The following is a 24,813-nucleotide window of genomic DNA, read 5'->3' as shown; positions in this document are numbered from 1 at the left end:
GGAAGGTGTCATGAATAATAACAAAAGAACTAAAAAAATCAGTGCTGTAATAAGCAGCATATCTCAGTATGGCCAGCCTCAGTTTGGCTAATACGTTATGCGCCAAGTCATCATGGTTGTTCCGTAAGATGCGTGGGACAGGTGTCCATGGAGGAAAGTGAAGGACAGTAATTAAGGAAAATAAAGCTACAGTCAGGTGAATGAAGGTGAGAATAGTCAGAAATTCAAATACCCAACTCAATTCTTTTGGGAATGGATAAATTAAATTACCACCTATGTGGTAAGAATACTCTGAGAGGAAAATAACTGAGTTTTTTTTTTTTTTACGAATGTGCAAAAGCAATTTAATGGAAGAAAAACTACCTTTTCAACAAATGGTATGAGAGCAACTGGATAGTCATAAGCAAAAAAAAAAAAAATTTTGACCAAGGTATGATCTCACACTTTACACAAAAATTAATTCAAAATGGATCACAAACTGAAATGTAAAATGGAAAACTATAAAACTTTTAGGAAAGACAGGAGAAAATCTTCAGGGCCAAAGGTTAGGCAAAGAGTCTGTAGATGTGACACCAACAGCAAAATCAATGAAAGGAAAAATTGAAAAATTGAATCTCATTAAAACTTGAAATGTTTCCTCTGAGAAAGTCTTTCTCTATTAAGAAGATAAGAATACAAGCTATAGACTGAGAAAATATTTGCAAACCACATATTTGACAAAGGACTAATATGTAGAATACATAAGGAATTCTCAAAAGTCAACAATAAAAAATAAACAATGCCAAAATACAAAATAGTGACAATATCAAATGCTAGTGAGGTTGTGGAGAGGAGAAACTAGATTACTCATACATTTATGATGGGAAAGTAAAATGGTACAGCCACTCTGGAAAGCAGTTTGATTGTCTCTTAGAAAATATGCAACTACCATTTTTTAAAAAGTGAGGAATTTTTATTGCTGTTGCTATTTCATCTTTATACTGGTTCATGAAATATAGCAGAATATCCAATTGTTACAATGCTGATGCAATAAATCCATTATTATACAAAGATACTCTCTCAATAATCTGTACCCAGATGGTAAAATGTATGAAGTTCATTTTCTAACTCTGTGAATACTTTATTTTGTTTAATATGTAAAATCTATTTCATTAGAGGATTATAATTTAGAATTCAGGCTCCTGTCCCTTGATATCAAATTAAACAACTGCATTACACGCAAAAGAAAATCAGAATAGAAGAACCAATGACACACCAATTGTCCTGTTAAACCATTTTAATTTCTGTGACATAAACATCTTTCTCAAGCAATGTTACTAGAACAACCTCTTTATGGGGTTTTATAGTTTGGAGTAAATATATTTTTAAAAAACTTATCTCTATTATATAGAGTTGAAATAAAAAATGATTTATAGGCTATACTTTTTAGGAAGGAGTTACTAGACCATATTCCTGTTGAAGAAACTTTCCTATTTAAATCTATGATATGGAATGGAAAGATATGGTTAATAAGTCTTCTGATCAAAAAGCTTGAGATCATCAAAGGAATGTTTAGTCTCCTGTACAGAGAGACACCAGGATTTTTTCATAATCTCCCTTGGTTTCATCCTGTTGATAAAAAATAAAGTATGCTTAATGCTACCTGAAACCATAATCAATAGAAGGTATTTTTAAATTGTAGAATAATTACTGTATTAGACTTAACAGTTGTAGAACATACATCACAGTACATCTATTTTCTAGGATCTTGGATAAGAATATCACTTATTTAATTAAATAATATAATTCATATAGCAGATAACTGATATTTTAATTATTATATGAAAAGCAATAGCTTTCAAAATTCAGATTGCAAACTTCTCTGAATTGATCATGTTATATATTAGAGCCATTATTTTCCAAAAATGAAATACCACACAGAATTAAGTATAACACAATATAATTTCGTATCACCTCTGGCTTGCTCAACCAGAGTGAAAGTTATAAGCCCATGATATTCTCACTTTTTCTTGGTAGATTTTAGTTATCCAATATAAATGCCAAATTGAATTTAAACAGTCACTTATCTTTCATTAAGTTCAAAACCCCTTGACCTGTCTTTTTTTACTTCTTAACTTGAACATGTATTTTATATATTTCACATATGACAAAATTAAGGAAAAAGTTAGAATAAAATGTTTCAAATCCTCTGATCAGTATTCATTGATCATAAATCATTATATAAATCATAATATCTCTCTACTAAAATATTTTGATTGCTAAATGTATGTATGGGAAACTGTTTCCATGACTATTGAAAAATTTGCAGAGTCTTTCATTATAGAACTCACTAGTAGATTTTACCAGTGATAGTTCAGTTTACTTTAAATTATGTATCTTTTTAAAAAATTTTTATATTTTGGCTGTACCACATGGCATGCAGGATCTTAGTTCCCTGACCAGGGATCGAACCCGCACCCCTTGCAGTAGACGTGCTGAGTCTTAACCACTGGACCGCCAGGGAAGTCCCTGTATCTTAATATAACAAATTAATCTTACATATGAAATTTACAGATACAATAAGTCAGCCTTTCTCTTTGAAGAAGCTGCAAAAGTATTGTTAGCATTATGGGGTTATTATTGGGGTTAGCATTATGAAAATCACAACATACCAGGATGGCTTGGCAGAGAGAGATGCCATACAACTTCTGATAGCATGCTTTGATGTCATTCATGTCGATTTCAGAACGGGAAACCATAATCCTGATCAGTGTCTTATGACGAGTTCCAATACCCTGTCCAAAACAAATGATGGTAAGTGTCCCTCATGTTCAGAGCATACTCTTAATAAGGGAGGATATGGGTTTGAATGTGAAGCTCTTTTGCTCACCTATATAGTTTCTATGGAGAAACTATCACCACATTAAAATACACACACACACTTTACACAAGTGGTAATAAAATGACACAAACCAAACTGTGATATCTGCAGCATATATATGAGCTTTCATAACCTCCTAATTGGTCTTCTACCACCCAGTCTTTCCTCTGTCTAAACTATTCAATAATTACAAATGAAGTAAACTTTCTAAATTATAAATCTGATCTTCCCATTCATCTATTTAAAACCCTTCAATGGCCTTCTGCTGCTTTTAGGATGAAATCCAATCATTTTATCTGGGCTTACCATGCCCTGCCTAATTCTACAACTTCTTCCACCAGGCACCATCACTCTAATTATGTTTACTATCCTGAAAGAGACACGATATCTCCTCCTCCTGGACCAGTCTTGCTTTATCCCTTCATCTCGTCCACTTCTGCTCTCCTCTGGCTATTTCCTTTTCAAATATCAGGTCTTAGTTTAGCTGACAGCAAGGCTACATTGATTTCCAAAGTCTGGGGCACAGGCCCCTCTTCTGCTCTTTTACAATACTAGGTTTTCATTGTTACCCATCTAATTACCTCACTAGCTAACAGCAGGCATGGGGTCAGGGACTGTACTGCCTACTACTGATACCTAGTAGCACAATGCCTATCATTTCATAGGGACTCCTTCTTATTAATTGAATAGTTAGATCGCTCTCTGAAGACTTCCTTATTTTGGAGTGGCAAAGGAAAAAAAAAGACAATTTCATAACTTGTCACAATACAAGCATGGAGGTGACATCCTATATAATAAGATGCATGCTAAATGATAAAGTGAAGTGGTTAAGGTATCTCAAATACATCTTAATAACACCTTCCACTTCAGTGATCTTAGAACAAAATTTAAAAATCTTAGAATGACATATAAAGCAATGGCATGGAAGACAGAATAATAAAAAAGATAAATGAAGCTTAGAAAGGGGGAGATTGTGCAACTTACAACCTTAGCAGAAGTAGGTTACTAAAATCATACATTAAATGAGGAAGTATATCACCCTTCCTCTGCCAACTGAAGTTTTATTTAAATCATGAGTAATCTACAAATTACATTCAAGCTCACCTTACTATCTTACCTATAAAAGAACATAACAAATCTAACAGAGAATTTTATTCTAATAAGGAAGTATATTACCTCTTGCATTGGATGGAAAAGTAATTCTTTTTAATGGAAAGATCTCAAAATAAGTGTAATTTTCAAACAATATGAGGTTTTCTGTTCTTCTTTCCACACACCATAATTTTTTTCCCTAAGCAAATCACATATGTTGAAAGTTACCTTCATGGCCTGATGAAGCTTCTCAGCAAAGAACATTGATTTGCTTGTGGCACACTTCACTGCAAGAGAGGTATATTTTAGTTGACATATTTACCACCAAAAAAAGAAAGATGCATGTGACAGAAACAAGAATACAGAGTTTTGCAAGTAAGATTCTATTCTCCATCCCTGTTCCTTACCCCTCCTACCAATATGGGATATTTGGCTTATAAGAAGCTATTCTCTAGATGGTGACTTTGAATATTCTGTCCTCTGACAACATCACTTTTTTCCTATTATCTTAAATCTACCCATTAGCAACTTCAGTATTTCATGCTATCCTGAGTATACTCTTCATGGAAACAGGGAAGCTAGTAGGTGTTAAAGGTCATGCTGGCATGGAAGAAATGGTTCCGCATGTTGTAATAAGAAAAAAATTTTAAGTGGAACAAGACAGTCTTAAAATATAAGGCAGCTGCCAAATATTATAAAATACTAACAGATGTGTCAGTTGGTATGATTCTCTACCTTGATACTCAAAGTGTGGTCTATGGACCAAAAGAATTGGCATCAACTAAGAGCTTGTTAGAAACGCAGAATCCAGGCCCCACCCCAGACCTACTGAATTGGAATCTGCATTTTAACAATCTTCCCAAGGGATTCATACGCACATTAATGTTTGAGAAGCACTGCTTTAAAATGCAGGTTTCCAAACCTTGACTGGTCATCTGAATAAAATGGGAAACCTTTAAAATCCTTTTCTTCTGAAGACCTTTTCAGAAGCCACCAGGGACTTACTGAATCAAATCCTTTGGACTTGCCCAAGATTACTCAGTTAGCAAGTGACAGACCAGAATGTGGATCTGCATTTATTTAATTCCAAATCCTATGCTCTTAATGACCATTTTGAATTTCCTTTGCACCATGCCCAGCCTGGTGTATTGCATGGTAGTATAAGTAAGGTGCTCAGTAAGTACTGTCCACCTGCCCATCTTTCTAAAAAAGGAAATAATATCTGTTACTACTAACAAGGCCATTGTGTAACATTAGCTAAATATTTATTGCCGTTATCTTACATGTTGCCTCTATTTGAAATATAAATTACATCTGAGTTTTTGTTTTGTTTTGTTATATTTTATTTTGTAAATTATGGGACAGCATTGACAATGCAATTTCAAGTTAGAAAACTCTTCCCCCTCCAGGACTACATACCAATAACTGTGAGGCATTTCTCGATGTCACCTTTCAACTCCAGGTCCAGAACTTTGTTCATGTCATGCTTACTGTACTTGGAGTACTTCTGAAACACTGAATATTAAATTTAAACTAAGAAATGTACAAAACATCCTATTCTTTAGCAAACTTGAGCAAAATCAGGGCAACTGAGTCAAAGTATTCCTTAGGAGGACTGAACTTCAAATAACACATTTTAAAGCTAATTATTCAACGGAGCATATTTTGGATACTTCATCTTCTCTGAGGAATGTAAATTCCATGACTATTTTGGTGCTTCTGTATATTTGGGGGAAATTTTTGCAAATGTTGACATTTATTAGAAGTGGCATGTGATTGACATCCATAATACTACATCAGAGACAAGTGCCATAACAAATGGATCTTTCCTTATATAAAGATCTGTGTAGTAGATTTCTCTTAATTTTAACATTAGAAATCAGAGTGCTGTTATAAAAATAATAAACTTTAGGTAATTGTTATGACCTTCCCTTTGCCTTGACTTCCAGAAGTCAAGAGGTAAATCCTGTGATCAAAGGCAAGAACTCTTTTTTTGGTTTTTGTTTCTGCAGCATCTAGATACTCTTTTCTTCACTCAACTATGAGTTTTTTTTGTTTTTCTTCATTGTACTTTCATTTGTTCTGTTGTATGTGTATATGTTGTCAGACCTATTCCAAATATTTTAGGGAAAGGAAATAGTAAAAATAACCAACTAATGTTCTACATGCCAAAGTCATAAAATGTGTTTCAAATACTACAAAATGGTGGTGGTACAAAGCTGGACAAATGCACAAATAGCAAGAAGGGGTCAGGAACACTGCATCCATTTGGTATCAGAGTGACAATGATTAAGATTTCTCTCTTTTCTTTCTCTTATTTGTCCTAAAAACCCCCTGCATCTTCTATAAACAATTGCAGGAAACATTTGTTTTATTCTTACCTCTGCGAAGATGGGAAGGGCTTCTGGTGGTAAGAATGGTGGTGAACACATTAACATCTGTCCCTTTTCTTTTTTCTCCTGCTTCATATAAGGCCTGTCAAGAAACACAAAAGTAAACACTTGACTATCTGTTAACTTGCTATCTGCACAAGAATGTTAGATCTCTTCAAAGATTTTGGAGGCAGCAGCTGCTTTGTGTCCAATACAATCAGAGTAGGCAATGCTAAGATTTTAAGTTCCTTAAAGATGGGAACCCTATTTTGTCAAGTATTTTCCACAGTATCTCTCAAGGTGCCTTGCGAACCCTAGAGACTGAATATATGTTTGCAGAATAAATGTTTGTTAAATAAAATTGCTTTAAGATTGCACTCTGTATCAAGGCAACTCCAAGGGACTGTCTAATTTTTAATTTTACTTTTAATTGTTCAAAGTAGTTTTCAGCAAATGGTACTGGTAAGTCAATAATTCAACCATTACCTAGATCTTGAATTTTGATGTTAGAATTTCTGTACTCAAATTCTGACTGTGCCACTTAATAGCTCTGCAATCTTAGATAAATAGTTTCACCTTATTAAACTACAGATTTTCCTCTTTTGCAAATGAAAAAGATAATCCCTGCCTTATTGTCACAAACATGCTCTATTAACTTTGAAATGTTAATTACCATCCTCTTCCTGGGTCACACTAATCCATGTAGCTGCCATAAATATACATCTAAGAGCCCTGATAGCCTTAAAATGGAAAGCAAATTCAGAAATATCACAAGCAAGTAAGAGTAATTTCTTACTATGGGCAACTATTCAAATGCTAACTTTGGTTCTTTGGTATGACTGCACAATTTCTATTAAAATGGTCAAATTTCCAACGGGCATAAGAAGTTATCCTGGACTTTCCAAGCAAACATCTGATATATATGCATTCATTCAACAAAAGTTAATAAATGCTTATTATGTGCAGGATAATGTACTGGTACAGTGAGTGGAGGTGATCAAATAAGTTTCCATTCTTACTAATTCACTGTGATGAATTTGTAGAGAATACTATCCCATGAGGAAGGCATATGTAAATAATAGCTGTCTTTTTTTTTTTTTAACAAAAATTCCAGGCCCTAAAATAACACAGTTTTTTCTAATGTTGCCAATGGATTGATGTATAAATAAAAAGCAACCTCGCTGAAACTATATATAACAATATGCTTGAAAGCATATAAATGTTATAATTTTTATAATTTTAATGTCATTACAATAATACTTTTACAATATAAACTTACACCTCTAAACCAATGTTCACTGTTAAAAGAATATTAGATGTGCTTATTCTTTCCACTTTACTTTCTTATACCTGGTAAAATAAAAATTCTGTTTTCTCAACAAAACAATTCTTGGGAATAACAAATCAAATTCTCCTTGTTCTCTCTCATTCCTCTCCAGCTTCATGAATAGTGCAATCTACTGAAAACATAAAGACCACATTTCCTCTCTTTGACCGCTTGAATGCAGGAAGGTAGGCATCATTCAGGGAATGGACATTAGGTACTATTGTCCTTTTGGAGGATTTCAGATTTGCTTTCATGTGGAGGCCCTCAAGTGGTACCTCACCTCAGGTAGGACCTATTTGAAGAAGGAAAGTGGATTCTAGGAGTATTTGTGTGTACTTGCTTACCCTGGCATCCGTATCAGCCAAGTCATCATCCATGGCAAGATCCTCACATCGTTCACCCTGAAAAATATCCCATTCTTTTGTAAGTGGTTTTCTAGCATGTAATCACATGATTTACTTAATTCCCTTAAAATCAGATGAGTAATATTCTTTGCGGGAAAAGGAATGAATCGCTCATTTCTAGAGAGACGAAATCTAAGATTTTACTTTTCATAAAAGAAGAGGCATTTCCTGAACTATCTGAGTTATACCTTAGCAAGAGAAAGCAAAGCCTTCCGATAATCTCCAGATGTGTCTGAGGTGATGTCTTTAGCCAGATCTCTCTTCAGTTCTGAGAAATAAGAAAAGTATATTTTGTATTAAACTAGTGATAAGTAATGGTGATAATAATAATACCTGACATCTCTATATTGGCTCACAATTTGCAATGCCAAGTGTTCAATGACTTATGGGACACATTTCAAATATTATCATTTTTAAATAAAAATTGAGGAATCAGAGCAAGCAAAATTTTTGATCATCAAATTTATTGCCTATAAGGCAACTAAAACAATTTGGATAATACTATGAAAAGCTATAGCCCTAAAGCTTTTGCTAACGAGAATAAATTGCATAAGTGTACATTATTAAATAACCAATTCGGAAATAAAACATACCAGAATTTAAGCAATGAGATGAATAGAACAGTTATTTAAAAGAATAAACCAGAGGAACTTGCTTGAACACAGAGTATTTATTTACTTAAAAAATGATAAATATCTTATACGTAATATATTTTAGTTATGCATGTATATGTGTATGTATACCCGTCTACCTTAGATATAGATGTAAAACTTTTCTTTGTTAAACACCCATACTTAACTTGCAAAATTATGCCGTATTGGCAAAAAATTAACTGAATTTGTAATTCACTAGAAGACAGAACAATTTAATAAGCTGTCATTGAACTATACATTGGGAATAATGTATGGATATTTACCTTTGTAAACTATGTTTTATCAAAGAAAAAAACTAATAATAATGCCCCTCTTGATGGTTTTCACTGATAAATGGAGTTAAGATAAATACTGATAATGAGATATGAATTGCAGAAAATGAGGTTAAAAGCTTCCTTATTCTGGTTCCTTTATTAGATTGCTGTGAAAATAATACACAAGGGCTATTGTATTCTCTATGTTTGGTATTAAAATCAAGCAGAAATATCCTCCGTGGTGCTACATATTAAGCTGGGAAAACAAAAAAGCTGGGGACTTAGGAAACTAGAAAAGGAAAATAGTAAACGCCCAGCACTGCCCAGGACCCACTTGCAGATACCCTTTATAGTGTAGCGCATACCACTGAAATGAGATGTTTCACTGAATAGATAACATGAGCCACTGCTGGTCTTTCATCCCCATGGATCTATCTGGACGTTGAAAGTAAGTGAGTCATTTATGCTCATAATGGTAAAGTTAGTTTCCATCAGAGAATTATAAGCACCAAGCTCTGTACTTTTTCAAGGACAAATGTTTGGGGTGTTTTGTTGTTATCTTTTCAAAATGGAAGACAACGGGACATTTTTATGAAATAAACCTCAGAAAGATAAGAAATGTTTTTAGGAAATTCTTTAAATTCAGTTCTTTGAACTGAGTTTTCCACTACAATAATATGTGGCCATTTGTCCCAAAGGGACATTTTTTATTAAAGTGCAAACTTGATGAGGGCTGAGACAATTGTGTCCCTTATCTGAACCCCAGCAGCTCTAATGTGTCTAGTAACAGTATGTGCGTGTGGTAGACATGTGGTAAACAATGAAGAAATATGTCAATATGTAGTTTCCAAAGTCCCCATAATTAACATCCACACTCAATTTTTTTTTGAAGTATATCAGATTTCCTTTCCGACTAAGGCACTTGGGTTCTTGGACATTAAAACTTACCTTCTTTATAGACTCTGTTAATTTCTTTGATTTCTCTGTTAGTTCTTGATGCCAAAATTTCATTCAGAGTGTCTTCATCAGTTCCAGCGCCCTGAATTGAAAAAGAAGAATAAAATGTAGAAAAGTCTTCATTCAAGAATATCAACTAGTTTTTGTATCCCCAAATTTGTTCAAATCTGACATTTAGTAAATTTCTCACAGTGTTTAGTAAATATCCACAATATTTAATAATTACAATAAGGTCTATCTATTATAGTGCTCTAAAAACAAAATGGGTTTAAAGCAAATATTTTGGGCAAATACGTAAAAAGAGAGATCTATGATATACAATAACATCATGAAGATAGTGGAAATAACATAGTTGTTAACACCAACATTTATTTATTTATTCATTTTATAACCACTGATTGATGGCCCTATACTAGTTGTTGAGAATACAGTAAGAGGCATCAGTGGATTAGACATTCTCTTGAGGAAAGGAGTTTTGCTTAAATTAGATGATTTACCCGCATGGCAGCACGGAGCTCATCAGCATCAAACTGGGCTGGAGTTTTCAACAGAGCCAAAGCAACTGTCTCAAGGTTACCTGTGAGGGCTTTCTTCAGAGCTTCATCCAGGGGCTATAACAAGGAGATGTTATAACCTTCTAGTAAATAACATGCAGGGTGATAACAGTAATGTGGTGTTACCTGATCTTTAGATAGTCTTATTGAGTCCTAAACCCAACCATTTTTTAGAGCTCCTTCCCTTTACATAGAAAAGGGTACTTGATATTTAATATCTTAGTCTTTTAGATCTAGAGTGATTAGAATGAAATTTACTGAATTCATTGATAATTTTTTAAAGGACAGGGTTCTCAATCCTTTATACAGGTAAGAAATCACAAAGCTCAAAAGATAGGGGTTGTGTATTAACAGAAACAGTAGTAAGAATACTTTAAAAATAATGTATTAATACCTTTTCCAACCATTGGGATTTGCACTGTTAATATAAGCACTATAATCAGACATCAAATAGTTTTCTAACTGTACTCCTTAAAAAAATTGCCCATTTTTTGTATAAAAATATAAAGCTTACTTTTAAAATAGAATTATATGTATAAACTTTACATTCAGACATTAAACAGTTCAGTTTAAGTTTTAGCAGAAGACACATTTCAATCAGAACCTATTTCTTATTGCCAATAGTAATCTTGATGTCTGTTATGTTCAAGTTAAAGGCTTGTCTCCAATACAGAACACCACATGACATGTGCAAAGAATCAAGATGACAAAACAATATATAAAACCAGGAAATTTGCTAGAATTGATTACATTGCAACCAAGAGGATAAATACAGTAATCTTAGTTGTAACGGAAAAACAGTGGTTAGAGACTGACAGAACTAGGCAACTGTGCTTCAAAATCTATACTTAAACATAAATATGACTGAAATTGATTATCTCAATTAACCGCTCCAACATACCTTTCCTTTTTCCTGGAGATAGGCTGCTTTGATCTGCTGACGCTGGGCGTTGTTTCTCTTAGTCAGAATTTCAATGATGGTTGCTTCATCCACACCTGGAAATAAAGGGCCCCTAGACTTCTAAAATCAATTTTCTTCATCATCAACAACCGACATAAAATGGTTCATTATCAAGATGCTTCAAAGGGAGTTCTTAACAAAACTAAGAAGTACAAATTTTACCAGACTGGGATATGGATGCGATACTGCATATCAAATGGAAGCACTTGGGATGACATTCCATTCATTTGAATGAGAGGAGGAAGAAATTGTTCCTGGCCCTCAGTGTTGCAGTGTTTGTTTAAACCCTAAATGTGAGCAGAGGTGTTGACTTCAGCATTGAGCCTGTTAGAAATGAGCTTTGTGACAACAGCATATCTGTTGTAGAAGTAGATATTCTACCGATTTGACCAAAATTTCCCAAGTGCTGAGAAAGGAAATATATCTTCATTGACAAGGAAATCTTTTTATCTTCAAAACAAAAGACTCTTTAAATTGCACAGGTCTGTTTTTTAGTAGCTATTCTGAAATGTCTAGGAGGGGACTGTTTTGGGGAGACAGAATTACCTTTAGCTGTGATTGCTTTATGCAAGGCCTCAACATCTGAGGATGGATTAAAGCTAGGGTAGGGGCTCACTGATGACCCAGGACCACCTTTGGATCCTTTCACAGTTTTCTGTGGATGAGAGAGAAATAAATTACTGTCCATTCACTTACATTAGTTTCTATTTTAATATTTAACTAAGTTCTTTTATTGTCACTTGACTTACAATGTATTCCTGCTCTTCATTGTCAATAAACCAGGCCTGCTTGAGAAATTCATTTACCATTGCCATTTTTGAAGGATCTGAAAAGAAAACAGGTCGATGCGTTTACAAACCACAAACCCACCACATATACACACCACTCCACCCCTTTACATACACAAGACATAGAGCAGCCTTGCCTTTACTTTCCAGGATTATTCTTTGGAGCATCATAAAATGCTAGATTTGGGTTTTTTTTAAAGAGAGTCTACTACCCTTGAACAGAAACCCATACCCTCAGAAACGTAGCTCTTCCTCAGCATATTCATAACTCACTTTGGGGATCAGATGACTTCTATAAGTAAGCATATAGGCTGAAGAGAGGAGCTGGTGTTTCACTTCACTGCTCTAAATTTACAGACCACCCACTGCATGCCAAGCACTGAGGGTGCAAAAACATTGTAATATCCCTTGGCTCAAAGAACTTGAAGCCAGTGTGTGCTCTCCCTAAGAAAATTCAAAAGCTAAGAACAATTCTTAGAGGAAGTTCTTGGTGACCGGAGCCTCTCTCGAGAATAGTTGAGATTAGCGGAAAAGTTAAAGAGAACAAAACAGAGAGAAACTTGTCACATTCGGGAAGTTGAAAGAAGTTTACTAGAGCAAGAAAAGTTAACAGAAGCCCAAATTTAAAAGTTTAAATATATTTCCAAAGGTTTGGATAAACATTAATGGATTTTTTAAAGAGAAAGTTATATTTCAGAAAGGTCATCCTGTATCCTAGAGAATGGCTAGGAGATGTGCAAGACGGAAGATTAGAGACCATTTAGTAAGTTGTGGGAGAATCTATGTAGGATTAATGAGGACTTGAACAAAAGTAATGGGTAGAGAAGGAGCATAATACTGACATTTATAAGGTAAAATAATCTATGACTAATCTGCGGGAGTGGATTCAGACTCAAAACTCTATAGAAAGATAGTCAGGTGATATTTCTCCCCGAAATAATTCAGTTTTCTTTTCCATTCCGTGGTATAAAATTATTTCAGTACCTGGAGAAATCACTACATTCACATTTCTTCCTATTTGAGCTGTCTAAATACTAGTCCTACATGTGTTTTTTTTACCCAACATAAAAAACCCAGAAAAGGATTATTTTATAGCAGGTGCCTTGCTCTAACAGGATTCATTAGAGTGAAATTGCACCATGCATGCCCTCTTTTGGAAAACTCTATCTTAAAGAAAATTGCCTGACTTGCTGTCGTGGTTCAGCAATATTTTTATTTAATAAAACATGTATATTTTTAAAACCTGAAGTACGTTAAAAATTAATGCATTCTCTGAGTTATCTACAAAAGAAGCCATCAATGACCCTTTTTGTCTAGGGATTTTTTTTTTTAGGAGCTCAAGCTCCAGGTCTACACTGATCTATCTCTCCATACCCTTTTGTTTATTTCTCTGGAGACAGCTATCATGAGTACATCTGAAGGAGGTTGGAAGGATAATCTTAGCAGTTTTAAATTCTTGCTATGAAGCTAAATGACTCATGAGGAGTAAAACCCATAACCTGATTCCTTAATGGCATGTTCAGGCAAAGTGTTTCAGTCCACACCTGCTGAAAAATGGCTGTAGTTGCAAGTAATGAGATTAAATACGTGAGAGAATTAATATCCAAAGCAGAAACTATCTCCACTTAATTATCATGGGGATTGTTCAAATTACTGTTGTGTCATCTGTGAGAAGAACCAATATATTGTGTACTCACTTAATCTCTTCCCCTCAAGCAACTGATAAATTTAAAGTTATTTCCTGAGGTAAAGTCATGGTGTACAATTTTGCACAAGGTTTTAGTTCCTATTATACTATAATCTGGCGCAACTGCTGTTGGCACAGAGAGTGTCATTTTCCTTTTGCTTAATTGGCATCTCCAAAACCTCTTGCAATTTCTGGCAAGGTTTCAGGTATTTAAAATGTCCATTTTTATCATCTCATCCATGCCCTTTATGAAGTAGAATCCTCAAAATGAGTGATATGATCGGTCACTTAGCAAAGTACTTTTCCCTCAATTATAGAAATATGTGTTCCAATATTTCCACTCTTTTCAATTAGAAAAGAAAAACTTCAAAAGAGATCAAAGAAGAGATTAAGGATCTTGTCAAAAGTAATTTAAAAAATGAGCCTCACAACTTCAAAATAAATTTTATGGAAACTTTACTTCACAATTTTTTCACTTAAAAATGCTTACATAGGGCTTCCCTGGTGGCGCAGTGGTTGGGGTCCGCCTGCCGATGCAGGGGACGCGGGTTCATGCCCCGGTCTGGGAGGATCCCGCGTGCCGCGGAGCGGCTGGGCCCGTGGGCCGTGGCCGCTGAGCCTGCGTGTCTGGAGCCTGTGCTCCGCGGCGGCAGAGGCCGCGGCGGTGAGAGGCCCGCGTACCACAAAAAAAAAAAAATTAAAAATGCTTACATAATGCATCAGTTTCTTAAAAAAAAAAACTTGAGAAAGCCTAGAAAATTATATTGCTCTATTAATTACTTGATACAAAATAACAAAAACAAAGGGGTTGAATAATTTGTTTGACACAAGAGTATCCATAGAGGAGACAGCTTTGTGACATATCCTCTGTGTTCCTCGATTTTAGTCTGAAACCATTTGGATGGCCTGAAGGTATGATCTGGAATATGGTCAAGCAACCTGAATAGAACCTACTCAGGAAAGCAATTAGAGGAAAACGGAATCTCAATTCAGCCAAACAAGATCCACTAGCTCTCAGCAAAGCTTAAAGACACAAGGATTGTGGCAGGATGTACAAACGCTCAAGGAAGTAGTTTCGATCATGTACTGCTAGTTAAGTGCTCAAACGCAGCTACACGTTTTAACAGAAGCTTGAATAGTTGCAACACACCTTACAAATACCACAGCAAAAATATTTTGGTCAGATTGTATTGCTAAACCATTCTGTGTGTTCAATACCTAACCTCTGTATGAAAACCAGCATTTTCTACTTGATTAAACCCATTCAGTAATTTGAAGGTAAGATTTCTTAACTATAAATAAATCACAAACATGCAAACATGTTTTATAGATTGCCACATGCTATACAAATATTTGTCATATATTTTTACTATTCAGAGAATGATCTAGTCTATGAAGTAGAACTGTACAGTAAAAAAAGAATTTAATAACCCTCTGAGTTCACAACAGTTTTTATTTTTTCCATCTTTCTTTTAAGTTGCAATGTTTAGAACATGTACGAGGTACTTAAGAGCTTATTTTATTAATTTTCCTTGGCTCAATATATATTTAATCTGGCTACCAATGAGCTCTGAAACCAAGTTTACCTCAGTCTTTAACATCATCGAATTTGAAGATGAAATTGACCATTTATACATAGGCTGACCTATATGGAAATTAATAATATTCCAGAATTCTTCTAATTAATCATCTGTGAACATGCACTGCCTACCAATCTCATTTATCTATGAAAAAATGTGTAACTTTTTAGGGATTAACATTTTTTTGTATGTGTCATAAAAGAGCTCTCTTCCTCTCATTCAGCAATAAATTAAAGAAGGTAAATATGCATAAAAAGATGCTAGACAGAGAGGGAGCCATGCTTACTAAATGTAAGAGAAAGGTATTCCAGAAATGGTACATTAGCAATTGTACCAACTGGACAGTTTGAGAAAACTATGGCTTATTGTATGAAAGATAATTTCCTGATTTTTTTAAACTGCACTATGGTTGAAGTATCTAGAGACATGGGGACATCGTATCTGCAGTGTTCTTTCAAATGATACAGAAAAGAAAAACTATATAGAGGGTGGAAGGGGGAGAAGGAAGAATTAATGAGAAAGCAAATGTGGTGAAAGGTTAACACTTGGGGAACCTGGGTAATAAGTATATGGTGATTCTGTGCAGTATTCTTGCAACTCTTCTGAAGGTTTGAAATTATTACAGAAGAACAGTTTTTAATAACTTTAAAAACCACAATTTCTATCTCTGTCAGCTTCATGAAAGGCTACTTCCAGAATTTCTGACAGAGGAAACTGAGTTTTGTGGTCTATCATGCCTTCCTCGAGACAAGTGGGAAAGATCAGAGTTCTGCAAAGACAGCAGCAGAAATTTGATCCTTGCAGAGGACAGCATCATTATTCCCATTTTCTACCTGGGTAAACAAAGTGTAATTTCTTGTGGCAGTTTTCTAGATACTAGTGGTAAGCATCAAGGCATACATAAATCCATGCCTTCTGATTCCAAAATATTGTATATGCTTTTAAACTAGTGACCAAAAAGATGATGACAAGATCAATGTTATTTTTAATAGCTTACACTTAAGAATCAAATTCATTCACAGTTAACCCATGGAGACTGTGGCAGGTTTCACCCCGGCCCAAGGGAGTTTATTCTTCAATACTTTGGCCTGTGAATAGTTTTTTCCCTCGAATATATATTTCACAAGTCTTTCCCACACCTACTCGTTTGAGAAAACGCAATTAGTCTGTACAAAGGCATGACTTACGAAGAGCCACTTTATGAAAGGTAGTCTCATGAATGTTTTGCTTCTAGACTTTTGAGTAAGGTGTTCCCTTTGCCTGGAATGCTGTTTCATCCTCCATGTCCAATTCCCTTTGCCTAAATGATGCTTCTTGGTGAGGACTCAGCCTACACCTCATGATATCCTCCAAGAGGCCTTCCTTGGTCCAGCACTGAGGTGAGTGACCGACCTTCTGTGTGCTCCCGAAGCATCCTGCCTTTACTCCTACACTTGTCCCTATTGTTCTGCGTTATCACTTTCTATTTGCTTATCTATATTTATAGCAGCATTCCATGAGGGCAGTGATAACCTACCATTCATTATGAACCTCTAATCCCTGGCAGAATGCTTTGTACTTAGTATGCTAATAAACATTATTGAATGAACAAATATTGTATCAGTGCTAATTATTCAGGAAAAATATCTATACTAATTTAACAAATATTTTCTATCCACAACTATAGGATGTAAAAATAAGAATTGAGGAGCTCTGAGCCCTACTTTGACTCTCTTTAGCTGGCTGTTTGCCCTCAAGAAAACATTTAACTTCTCGGCAGTGGGGGAGAGGGCCTCCATTTATAAAAATAAGAGTGTTGAAATACACAGTAGCTAAGATTCATTATAGCTCTGAAGTGCCAGTCTTAAATTTCACCTCAAGCAGATGAAGGTGGAGAAAATTAGCATAATGAATGAAGGTATTATATAAATTGTATCTGTTCTGATCTTTCAGATAAAAATCTCTCCCATTTTAAGGAAAGAGGAAATAATTTACTGAAAAAACGGCTTTTGGTTTATCACTGAAAAATAATACAACCATGGCTTTAAATATGTCATCAATTAATGGGTCTAGAGAGGATTAAAAACCAGCTCAGCAAGCTAACATAAATAGAAACCAATCTTTGCAGACCATTTGACTGAAAAAGTATTTAATAACCATGAAACTCTAGCTGGTTTCTTAATAATATTATTATTAACAGTTTTGTCAACATCCATCAAATGTCAGATATCTGCCAGATGTGGTTGAGCCTGGGGCTACAGGGTGGTTAACATAACTTCTGGAGAAGAGGCCATTTGGAAATTATGAAACCAGCATATGACCACATTTGAATCGTTTTGCAATGTGCCTACCAAAATACATTCCTGCAAGCAGGGGAGAATATTACTTTTTCAAGGTCCATACATAATTTTAGACACAAACAAGGCAAGAAAAAGCACACCTTTTTTGATTAACTAGCACTAAAAATCATATGTTACGTCATTTAACTTAATATTTGGAATGAGCTAAGAAAAAATTCTTGAAGGAACATTTGTAATAAACAATAGCCAAATATATGGTTAGGATTCAAAATCTCTCACTTTTGCACATATATCCAACACCAGTAAAAACTCTACTTTAGATATGCTTTTTGCTTTTCTAAGGAGTTTTATGGCCATTAGCTCATTCAGCAATCAAGATGCTACTAAGTGGAATATTTTTAGAGGGCCGTACAGGCATTCGCAAGAGATAACTTATCTGACACCACCCAGGAGGAAGTACTTCCTTTCCCCTTAGGTTTTCAAATCAGCACTTGAAAAGCCTGTCTAAAACACAGAGACTACAGGAGAAAGAATGTGGCCACAACCTCTCTAAATGAAATGATTAATAAGTGGATCCTTTAATTTACTTACACCGCATGAGTGAACATAACATTAATTTCAAAATGTTAATTACAAAAGCCATAATTGCCACTATGAGGTCTGAATCTATTTTTTTTGTTTTGCTTTGTTTTGTTTTACAAAAGAAAAAATAAATTATTTAAGTTCTGCTATTTTGAGATAGATCCCTGAAACCTATGTCTGGGTTCTTCTGGCCTGGCTCCCCACAGACACCACCATCCTTCGTGATTTCCATGTAAAGCATACACAGCTCTTGGAGACTCATAACTTGTAGGAAAAAACACATTCTTTCCTTCTTTTCCATGGTAACTCACCAACAGTACAATAAGCCAGTATTAAGCAAAGTTTCCTTGCTTTTAAAATTGTATTTCTTAACTAAGTAAAAATAAAACTAATTTACAATTTCTGATTCCTAAAATATAAATAGCCAGTGTAATTTTACATAAAGATTTATCAAAGGTGTAAGTGCAGCTAGCCATAAATTACACAGAAGTAACATTAAACACTGTAATGGGAAAAGTTTTCAAAACAGCCAAAACTACCTAAATGTAAAACCAAGACTTACCTTTTTTTTTTTTTGCCTCCGTCCAAAGACCTAAAGAGAGATTCTTCTCTGAACGGCTCACGCTGGAAGTGGAACCTTGGGCTTCTGATTTTATAGAATTTGAAAGAAGACCACACCTAGCAACCAGAAGTTAGTAACGGGCTGCCTTTTGTTTGAAATACTGGGTTCAGTCTTGCTCAAAACAAAGTGAAGCGAGCCTTGCAAAATTACTCACTAAACCAACTCAGAGCTGACAGCACAAAAGAAAAAAAAAAGAAGTACAGATTTTTTTCCCTCTTCAGTTTGCACTGCTTTTTTTACAGGGGAGTAGAACACAAGAGATTTTCAAGTATGCAGTACTATCCGCCTCAATCCTGATACCAATGATTGGCATACTTTTTTAGTCAAATGAATTGTGAGATGAAAAATCATGAACTTTAAAACAAAATAAAACCCCCTTTGGTTAAGTCCCAGCTTCATCACTAATTACTATGTGATCTTGGGGACATATTTAACTTCCCTGAATTTGTTTCAACTTTTGTGAAATAGGGATAATATCTTCTAGGCTGCCTACTTACTAGAATTCTTATGACAATAAGAAATAATAATTAAGAAATTAAGAAATAATAGGGACTTCCCTAGTGGTAGAGTGGTTAAGAATCATCCTGCCAATGCAGGGACGCGGGTTCAAGCCCTGGTCCGGGAAGATCCCACATGCCACGGAGCAACTAAGCTCCTGTGCCACAACTACTGAGCCTGCACCCTAGAGCCCACGAGCCACAACTACTGAGCCCACAAGCCCTAGAGCCCGTGCTCCGCAACAAGAGAAGCCACCGCAATGAGAAGCCTCGCTCACCGCAACTAGAGAAAAGCCTGCAAGCAGCAAAGAAGATCCAACACAGCCAAAAATAAATACGTTTATTTTTAAAAATACAGTATATATTTGTAAATTTTAATGTTATGCAGTACTGGATAATCTTCTATTTCACCAGCATTTTTCTTGCCTTCAAAATAAAAGATGTTTTGTGCTTGCAGACATCTTGTTGATATAAATAAGAAATATAAAAGAAATAAAGCTCCAGGTTGTCTCAAAATTTCAAACAAAGTTAACCCTAGAAGTATGATCATTATGACATTCACAGAAAATATTGGCATTAGAGGAAGGCTTATGTACATTAATATTTTATAGAATGTTCTATATAAACTTTAATACAAATAGCTACTTGATATTCTAGAGGATTTTTTTTGTTTGTTTGTTTTTGGGTTTTTTTTTGCGGTACGCGGGCCTCTCACTGTTGGGGCCTTTCCCGTTGCGGAGCACAGGCTCCGGACGCGCAGGCTCAGCGGCCAGGGCTCACGGGCCCAGCCGCTCCGCGGCATGTGGGATCTTCGTGGACCGGGGCACGAACCCGTGTCCCCGACATCGGCAGGTGGACTCTCAACCACTGCGCCACCAGGGAAGCCCCCCTCTCCCTTATTCTCCCTCGCCCTTCTGTCGGTGCTTACCCCTGTGGGAGCACTTACCAAAGCCATTTAAAACTCTCCGTTTACTTGTATGTGCCCCCTCTAGACAGGCAGCTCCTTAAAAGTGGGAGCAGAGTCCCTCTGTCTGCATCCTCAGAGCCAAGCCAGAGAAGTGTCTGGCCCACAGCAGCTGCTCGATAAATATTTATTAGATGAAAGCAGTAATTAATTAGCCGCATCCAACTATAGTGGAAAGAGATGGACCCCTCAAAGCATCAAACACAGAAAAGCACCTATCACCATAATCAGGCACAGAGTGGGTGTTCAACACAAATGTGTTAAATGGATCAGTTAGATATTTCATTAGCATCTATACAACCCATCGTCTTGTATTTCTGATACACACAGATTAAATGGGCTTTTGTGGTCTGGACGTCAGCTCCAGCTCTTAATAGGAAAAAGCCTTTCACGTTCCAAATAGCTTAAGAAGAAACCCTTGGAAGAGAACCTGTTGGTAAGCAGGGGCTGAGAGTACAACAGTGAAACACTGTTTATCAAATTTAGCTTCTATTAATCTACTTTAATTTCTTTTTGCTAAACCCGTAAGTGGATATCTACTTGTCTCTTTAATAAAATTACAAATATTTTCCCTCATTATTTTCTTCCTGTATTCTATCCTTCTTTCCTTTATCTTCATTTTTTTCTCTCAACTAAATGGATTCAATGTTTTAAGAGCTATTATAATACAATAAAGAGATGAACAGAATCATTGACCACATAATTAGGACAAGGTAAAAAGCAAAGCAGTATATAGCATAAATAGAAACAATTCATATTTTTAAAATAAGATCCTAAACAATTGGGCTCTGTGCCCTTGAAACTACTTCATGCTGAGTTCTAGAACATACACTAAAAGTGATCAGGATGCAAGTTGGATTTAAGGGGGCTACCATTTCCAGCAACATGTTAAATAACCTGCATGTGAGATTCTGACCCTTACAGCACCCTAAGGGGAACATTTGACTCTCCATACACAAAAATTACCCACCTAATACACCAGGAATACAGACAGGCATATGCAAACACTTAAGGTCACTTCAGAGACACTGCATCTGTCATAGTCAAAAAAGCCAAAAGACAAACTAAGAAAACTGTGGTCTGCAGGTATGATGTTCAGTCAAGTCCATCCTCAACAGTAAAGCTTTTGTCACTTTCTGGAAGATGACTATGTAGGACAGTTTTTATTTCAGGAGGGGAGGGTTTTGAGGGTTTTCTTAAACAGCTTTGTACAGATATAATTCACATGACATATAATTCACTGATTTTAAGTGCAATTCAATGGTTTAAAGAGCTATGCAGCCATCACCACAATTTTAGAACATCTTCCCCCAATTTCTCCACATCCTCACTAACACTTGTTATTACCTGTCTTTTTTTTTATTCAAACAGAAAGTCACAAAAATTATAATCATCCTCATCAGTTCACTCAGTCCCATGTAATTAATTTTTTTATCTTGATCTTTTGTTAGCACTTTTATGAATTCATCAATTTTCCATTAGAGCTCTGAAAATGCTTATTCATTCAGTTCAGCAGTATAGTCAGTTACCAGAAACATGTACTTGTCAGAGTCTTTTCCATGAATTCCTTGAAGATGAAACCCTTTTATAGGAACATTTTTGCAAAAGCATCACAGTACACCCAGAACTGTCTGTAAATGACAAAAGACTTAAAAATGACCACGGTTAAAGATTTGATGAAAGTTCATAATAATGCAATTGACAAGGAAATTTAGTTATTTCTGAGATATACATTTTAAAGTAATAACTAGAATTATGACTTATAACATTATGCCAGAACATATAAGATTTTTAGAAATTTCATGTAAGGTGTGAAACATTTATATTAACATATTACCATACAAAAAACCCAAAGAAAGTTTAGTATTAGTTGTTTTGTTTGTTTGTTTGTTTGTTTTATTATAATGCAGGTTCTTATTACTCATCAATTTTATACGCATCAGTGTATACATGTCAATACCAATCACCCAATTCAGCACACCACCATCCCCACCCCGCTGCGGTTTTACCGCCTTGGGTCCACGCGTCTGTTCTCTGCATCTGTGTCTCAACTTCTGCCCTACAAACCGGTTCATCTGTACCATTTTTCTAGGTTCCACTACATGCGTTAATATACGATATTTGTTTTTCTCTTTCTGACTTACTTCACTCTGTATAACAGTCTCTAGATCCATCCACGTCTCAACAAATGACTCAATTTCGTTCATTTTTATGACTGAGTAATATTCCACTGTATATATGTACCAAATCTTCTTTATCTATTCGTCTTTCGATGGGCATTTAGGTTGCTTCCATGACCTGGCTATTGTAAATAGTGCTGCAATGACCACTGAGGTGCATGTGTCTTTTTTTTTTTTTCTTTTTGGTACACGGGCCTCTCACTGTTGTGGCCTCTGCCAATGCAGAGCACAGGCTCCAGACGTGCAGGCTCAGCGGCCATGGCTCATGGGCCCAGCTGCTCCATGGCATGTGGGATCTTCCCAGACAAGGGCACGAACCCGTGTCCCCTGCATCGGCAGGCGGACTCTCAACCACTGCATCACCAGGGAAGCCCGCATGTGTCTTTTTGAATTGTGGTTTTCTCTGGGTATATGCCCAGTAGTGGGATTGCTGGATCATATGGTAATTCTAGTTTTAGTTTTTTAAGGAACCTCCATACTGTTCTCCATAGTGGCTGTATCAGTTTACATTCCCACCAACAGTGCAAGAGGGTTCCCTTTTCTCCACACCCTCTCCAGCATTTGTTGTTTGTAGATTTTGTGATGATGCCCATTCTAACTGGTGTGAGGTGATACCCCATTGTAGTTTTGATTTCCATTTCTCTAATAATTAGTGATGTTGAGCAGCTTTTCATGTGCTTCTTGGCCATTTGTGTATCTTCTTTGGAGAAATGTCTATTTAGGTCTTCTGCCCATTTTTCAATTGGGTTGTTTTTTTAATATTGAGCTACATGAGCTGTTTATATTTTTTGGAGATTATTCCTTTGTCCGTTGATTCGTTTGCAAATGTTTTCCCCCATTCTGAGGGTTGTCTTTTCGTCTTGTTTATGGTTTCCTTTGCTGTGCAAAAGCTTTTAAGTTTCATTAGGTCCCATTTGTTTATTTTCCTTTTTATTTCCATTACTCTAGGAGGTGGATCAAAAAATATCTTGCTGTGATTTATGTCAAAGAGTGTTCTTCTTATGTTTTCCTCTAAGTTTTATAGTGTCCTGTCTTACATTTCGATCTTGAATCCATTTTGAGTTTATTTTTGTGTATGGTGTTAGGGAGTGTTCTAATTTCATTCTTTTACATGTAGCTGTTCAGTTTTCCCAGCACCACTTATTGAAGAGACTGTCTTTTCTCCATTGTATACCTTTGCCTCCTTTGTCATAGATTAGTTGACCACAGATGTGTGGGTTTATTTCTGGGCTTTCTATCTTGTTCCATTGATCTATGTTTCTGTTTCTGTGCCAGTACCGTATTGTCTTGATTACTGTACCTATGTAGTATAGTCTGAAGTCAGGGAATCTGATTCCTCCAGCTCCGTCTTTTTACCTCAAGACTGCTTTGGCTATTCAGGGTCTTTTTGTCTCCATACAAATTTTAAAATGATTTGTTCTAGTTCCGTAAAAAATGCCATTGGTAATTTGATAGGGATTGCATTGAATCTGTAGATTGCTTTGGGTAGTATAGTCATTTTCACAATATTGATTCTTCCAACCCAAGAACATGGGCTATCTCTCCATCTGTTGGTATCATCTTTAATTTCTTTCATCAGTGTCTTATAGTTTTCTGCATACAGGTCTTTTGTCTCCCTAGGTAGGTTTATTCCTATGTATTTTATTCTTTTTGTTGCAATGGTAAATGGGAGTGTTTCCATAATTTCTCTTTCAAATTTTTCATCATGAGTGTATAGGAATGCCAGAGATTTCTGTGCATTAATTTTGTATCCTGCAACTTTACCAAACTCATTGATTAGCTATAGTAGTTTTCTGGTGGCATTTTTAGGATTCTCTAGATATAGTATCATGTCATCTGCAAACAGTGACAGTTTTACTTCTTCTTTTCCAATTTGTATTCCTTTTATTTCTTTTTCTTGTCTGATTGCCATGGCTAGGACTTCCAAAACTATGTTGAATAATAACTGGTGAGAGTGGACATCCTTGTCTCGTTCCTGATCTTAGAGGAAATGCTTTCAGTTTTTCACCATTGAGAATGATGTTTGCTGTGGGTTTGTCATATATGGCCTTTATTATGTTGAGGTAGGTTCCCTCTATGCCCACTTTCTGGAGAGTTTTTATCATAAATCGGTGTTGAATTTTGTCAAAAGCTTTTTCTGCATCTATTGAGATGATCATATGGTTTTTATTCTTCAATTTGTTAATATGGTGTATCACAT

The 24,813-nt window shown here is 35.6% G+C and overlaps 1 protein-coding gene across 1 annotated transcript; it reads right to left on the bottom strand.

Annotated features, from left to right (window-relative positions):
- Window positions 1-1,262: 1,262 nt before the first annotated feature.
- Window positions 1,263-19,082, bottom strand: ANXA1 (annexin A1). The gene is made up of 13 exons (XM_065878357.1): window positions 18,913-19,082; window positions 12,184-12,260; window positions 11,981-12,089; window positions 11,375-11,469; window positions 10,417-10,530; window positions 9,911-10,001; window positions 8,244-8,323; window positions 7,996-8,052; window positions 6,334-6,427; window positions 5,372-5,467; window positions 4,181-4,239; window positions 2,652-2,774; window positions 1,263-1,608 (listed from the first exon to the last, which is right to left on the bottom strand). The coding sequence occupies exons 2-13, from the start codon at window positions 12,247-12,249 to the stop codon at window positions 1,552-1,554; spliced, it is 1,041 nt and encodes a 346-aa protein (XP_065734429.1). The 5' UTR covers window positions 12,250-12,260; window positions 18,913-19,082; the 3' UTR covers window positions 1,263-1,551.
- Between the last annotated feature and the right edge of the window lie 5,731 nt (window positions 19,083-24,813).

The sequence above is a fragment of the Phocoena phocoena genome, chromosome 6, assembly GCF_963924675.1.
Source record: "Phocoena phocoena chromosome 6, mPhoPho1.1, whole genome shotgun sequence".
NCBI classification, from domain to species: domain Eukaryota; kingdom Metazoa; phylum Chordata; class Mammalia; order Artiodactyla; family Phocoenidae; genus Phocoena; species Phocoena phocoena.
Note: the sequence above shows the minus strand (reverse complement) of the source record. Positions and strands in the feature narration are given on the sequence as shown.

Coding starts and splice junctions, on each gene's coding strand:
- ANXA1 (XM_065878357.1), bottom strand. CDS start 12,249: ATGGCAATGGTAAATGAATTTCTCAAGCAGGCCTGGTTTATTGACAAT. Junction 8,053..8,243: donor CTTTGCTTTCTCTTGCTAAG/GTATAACTCAGA, acceptor GATATTTTTCAG/GGTGAACGATGTGAGGATCT. Junction 2,775..4,180: donor AGCTTCATCAGGCCATGAAG/GTAACTTTCAAC, acceptor TGTTTTGGACAG/GGTATTGGAACTCGTCATAA.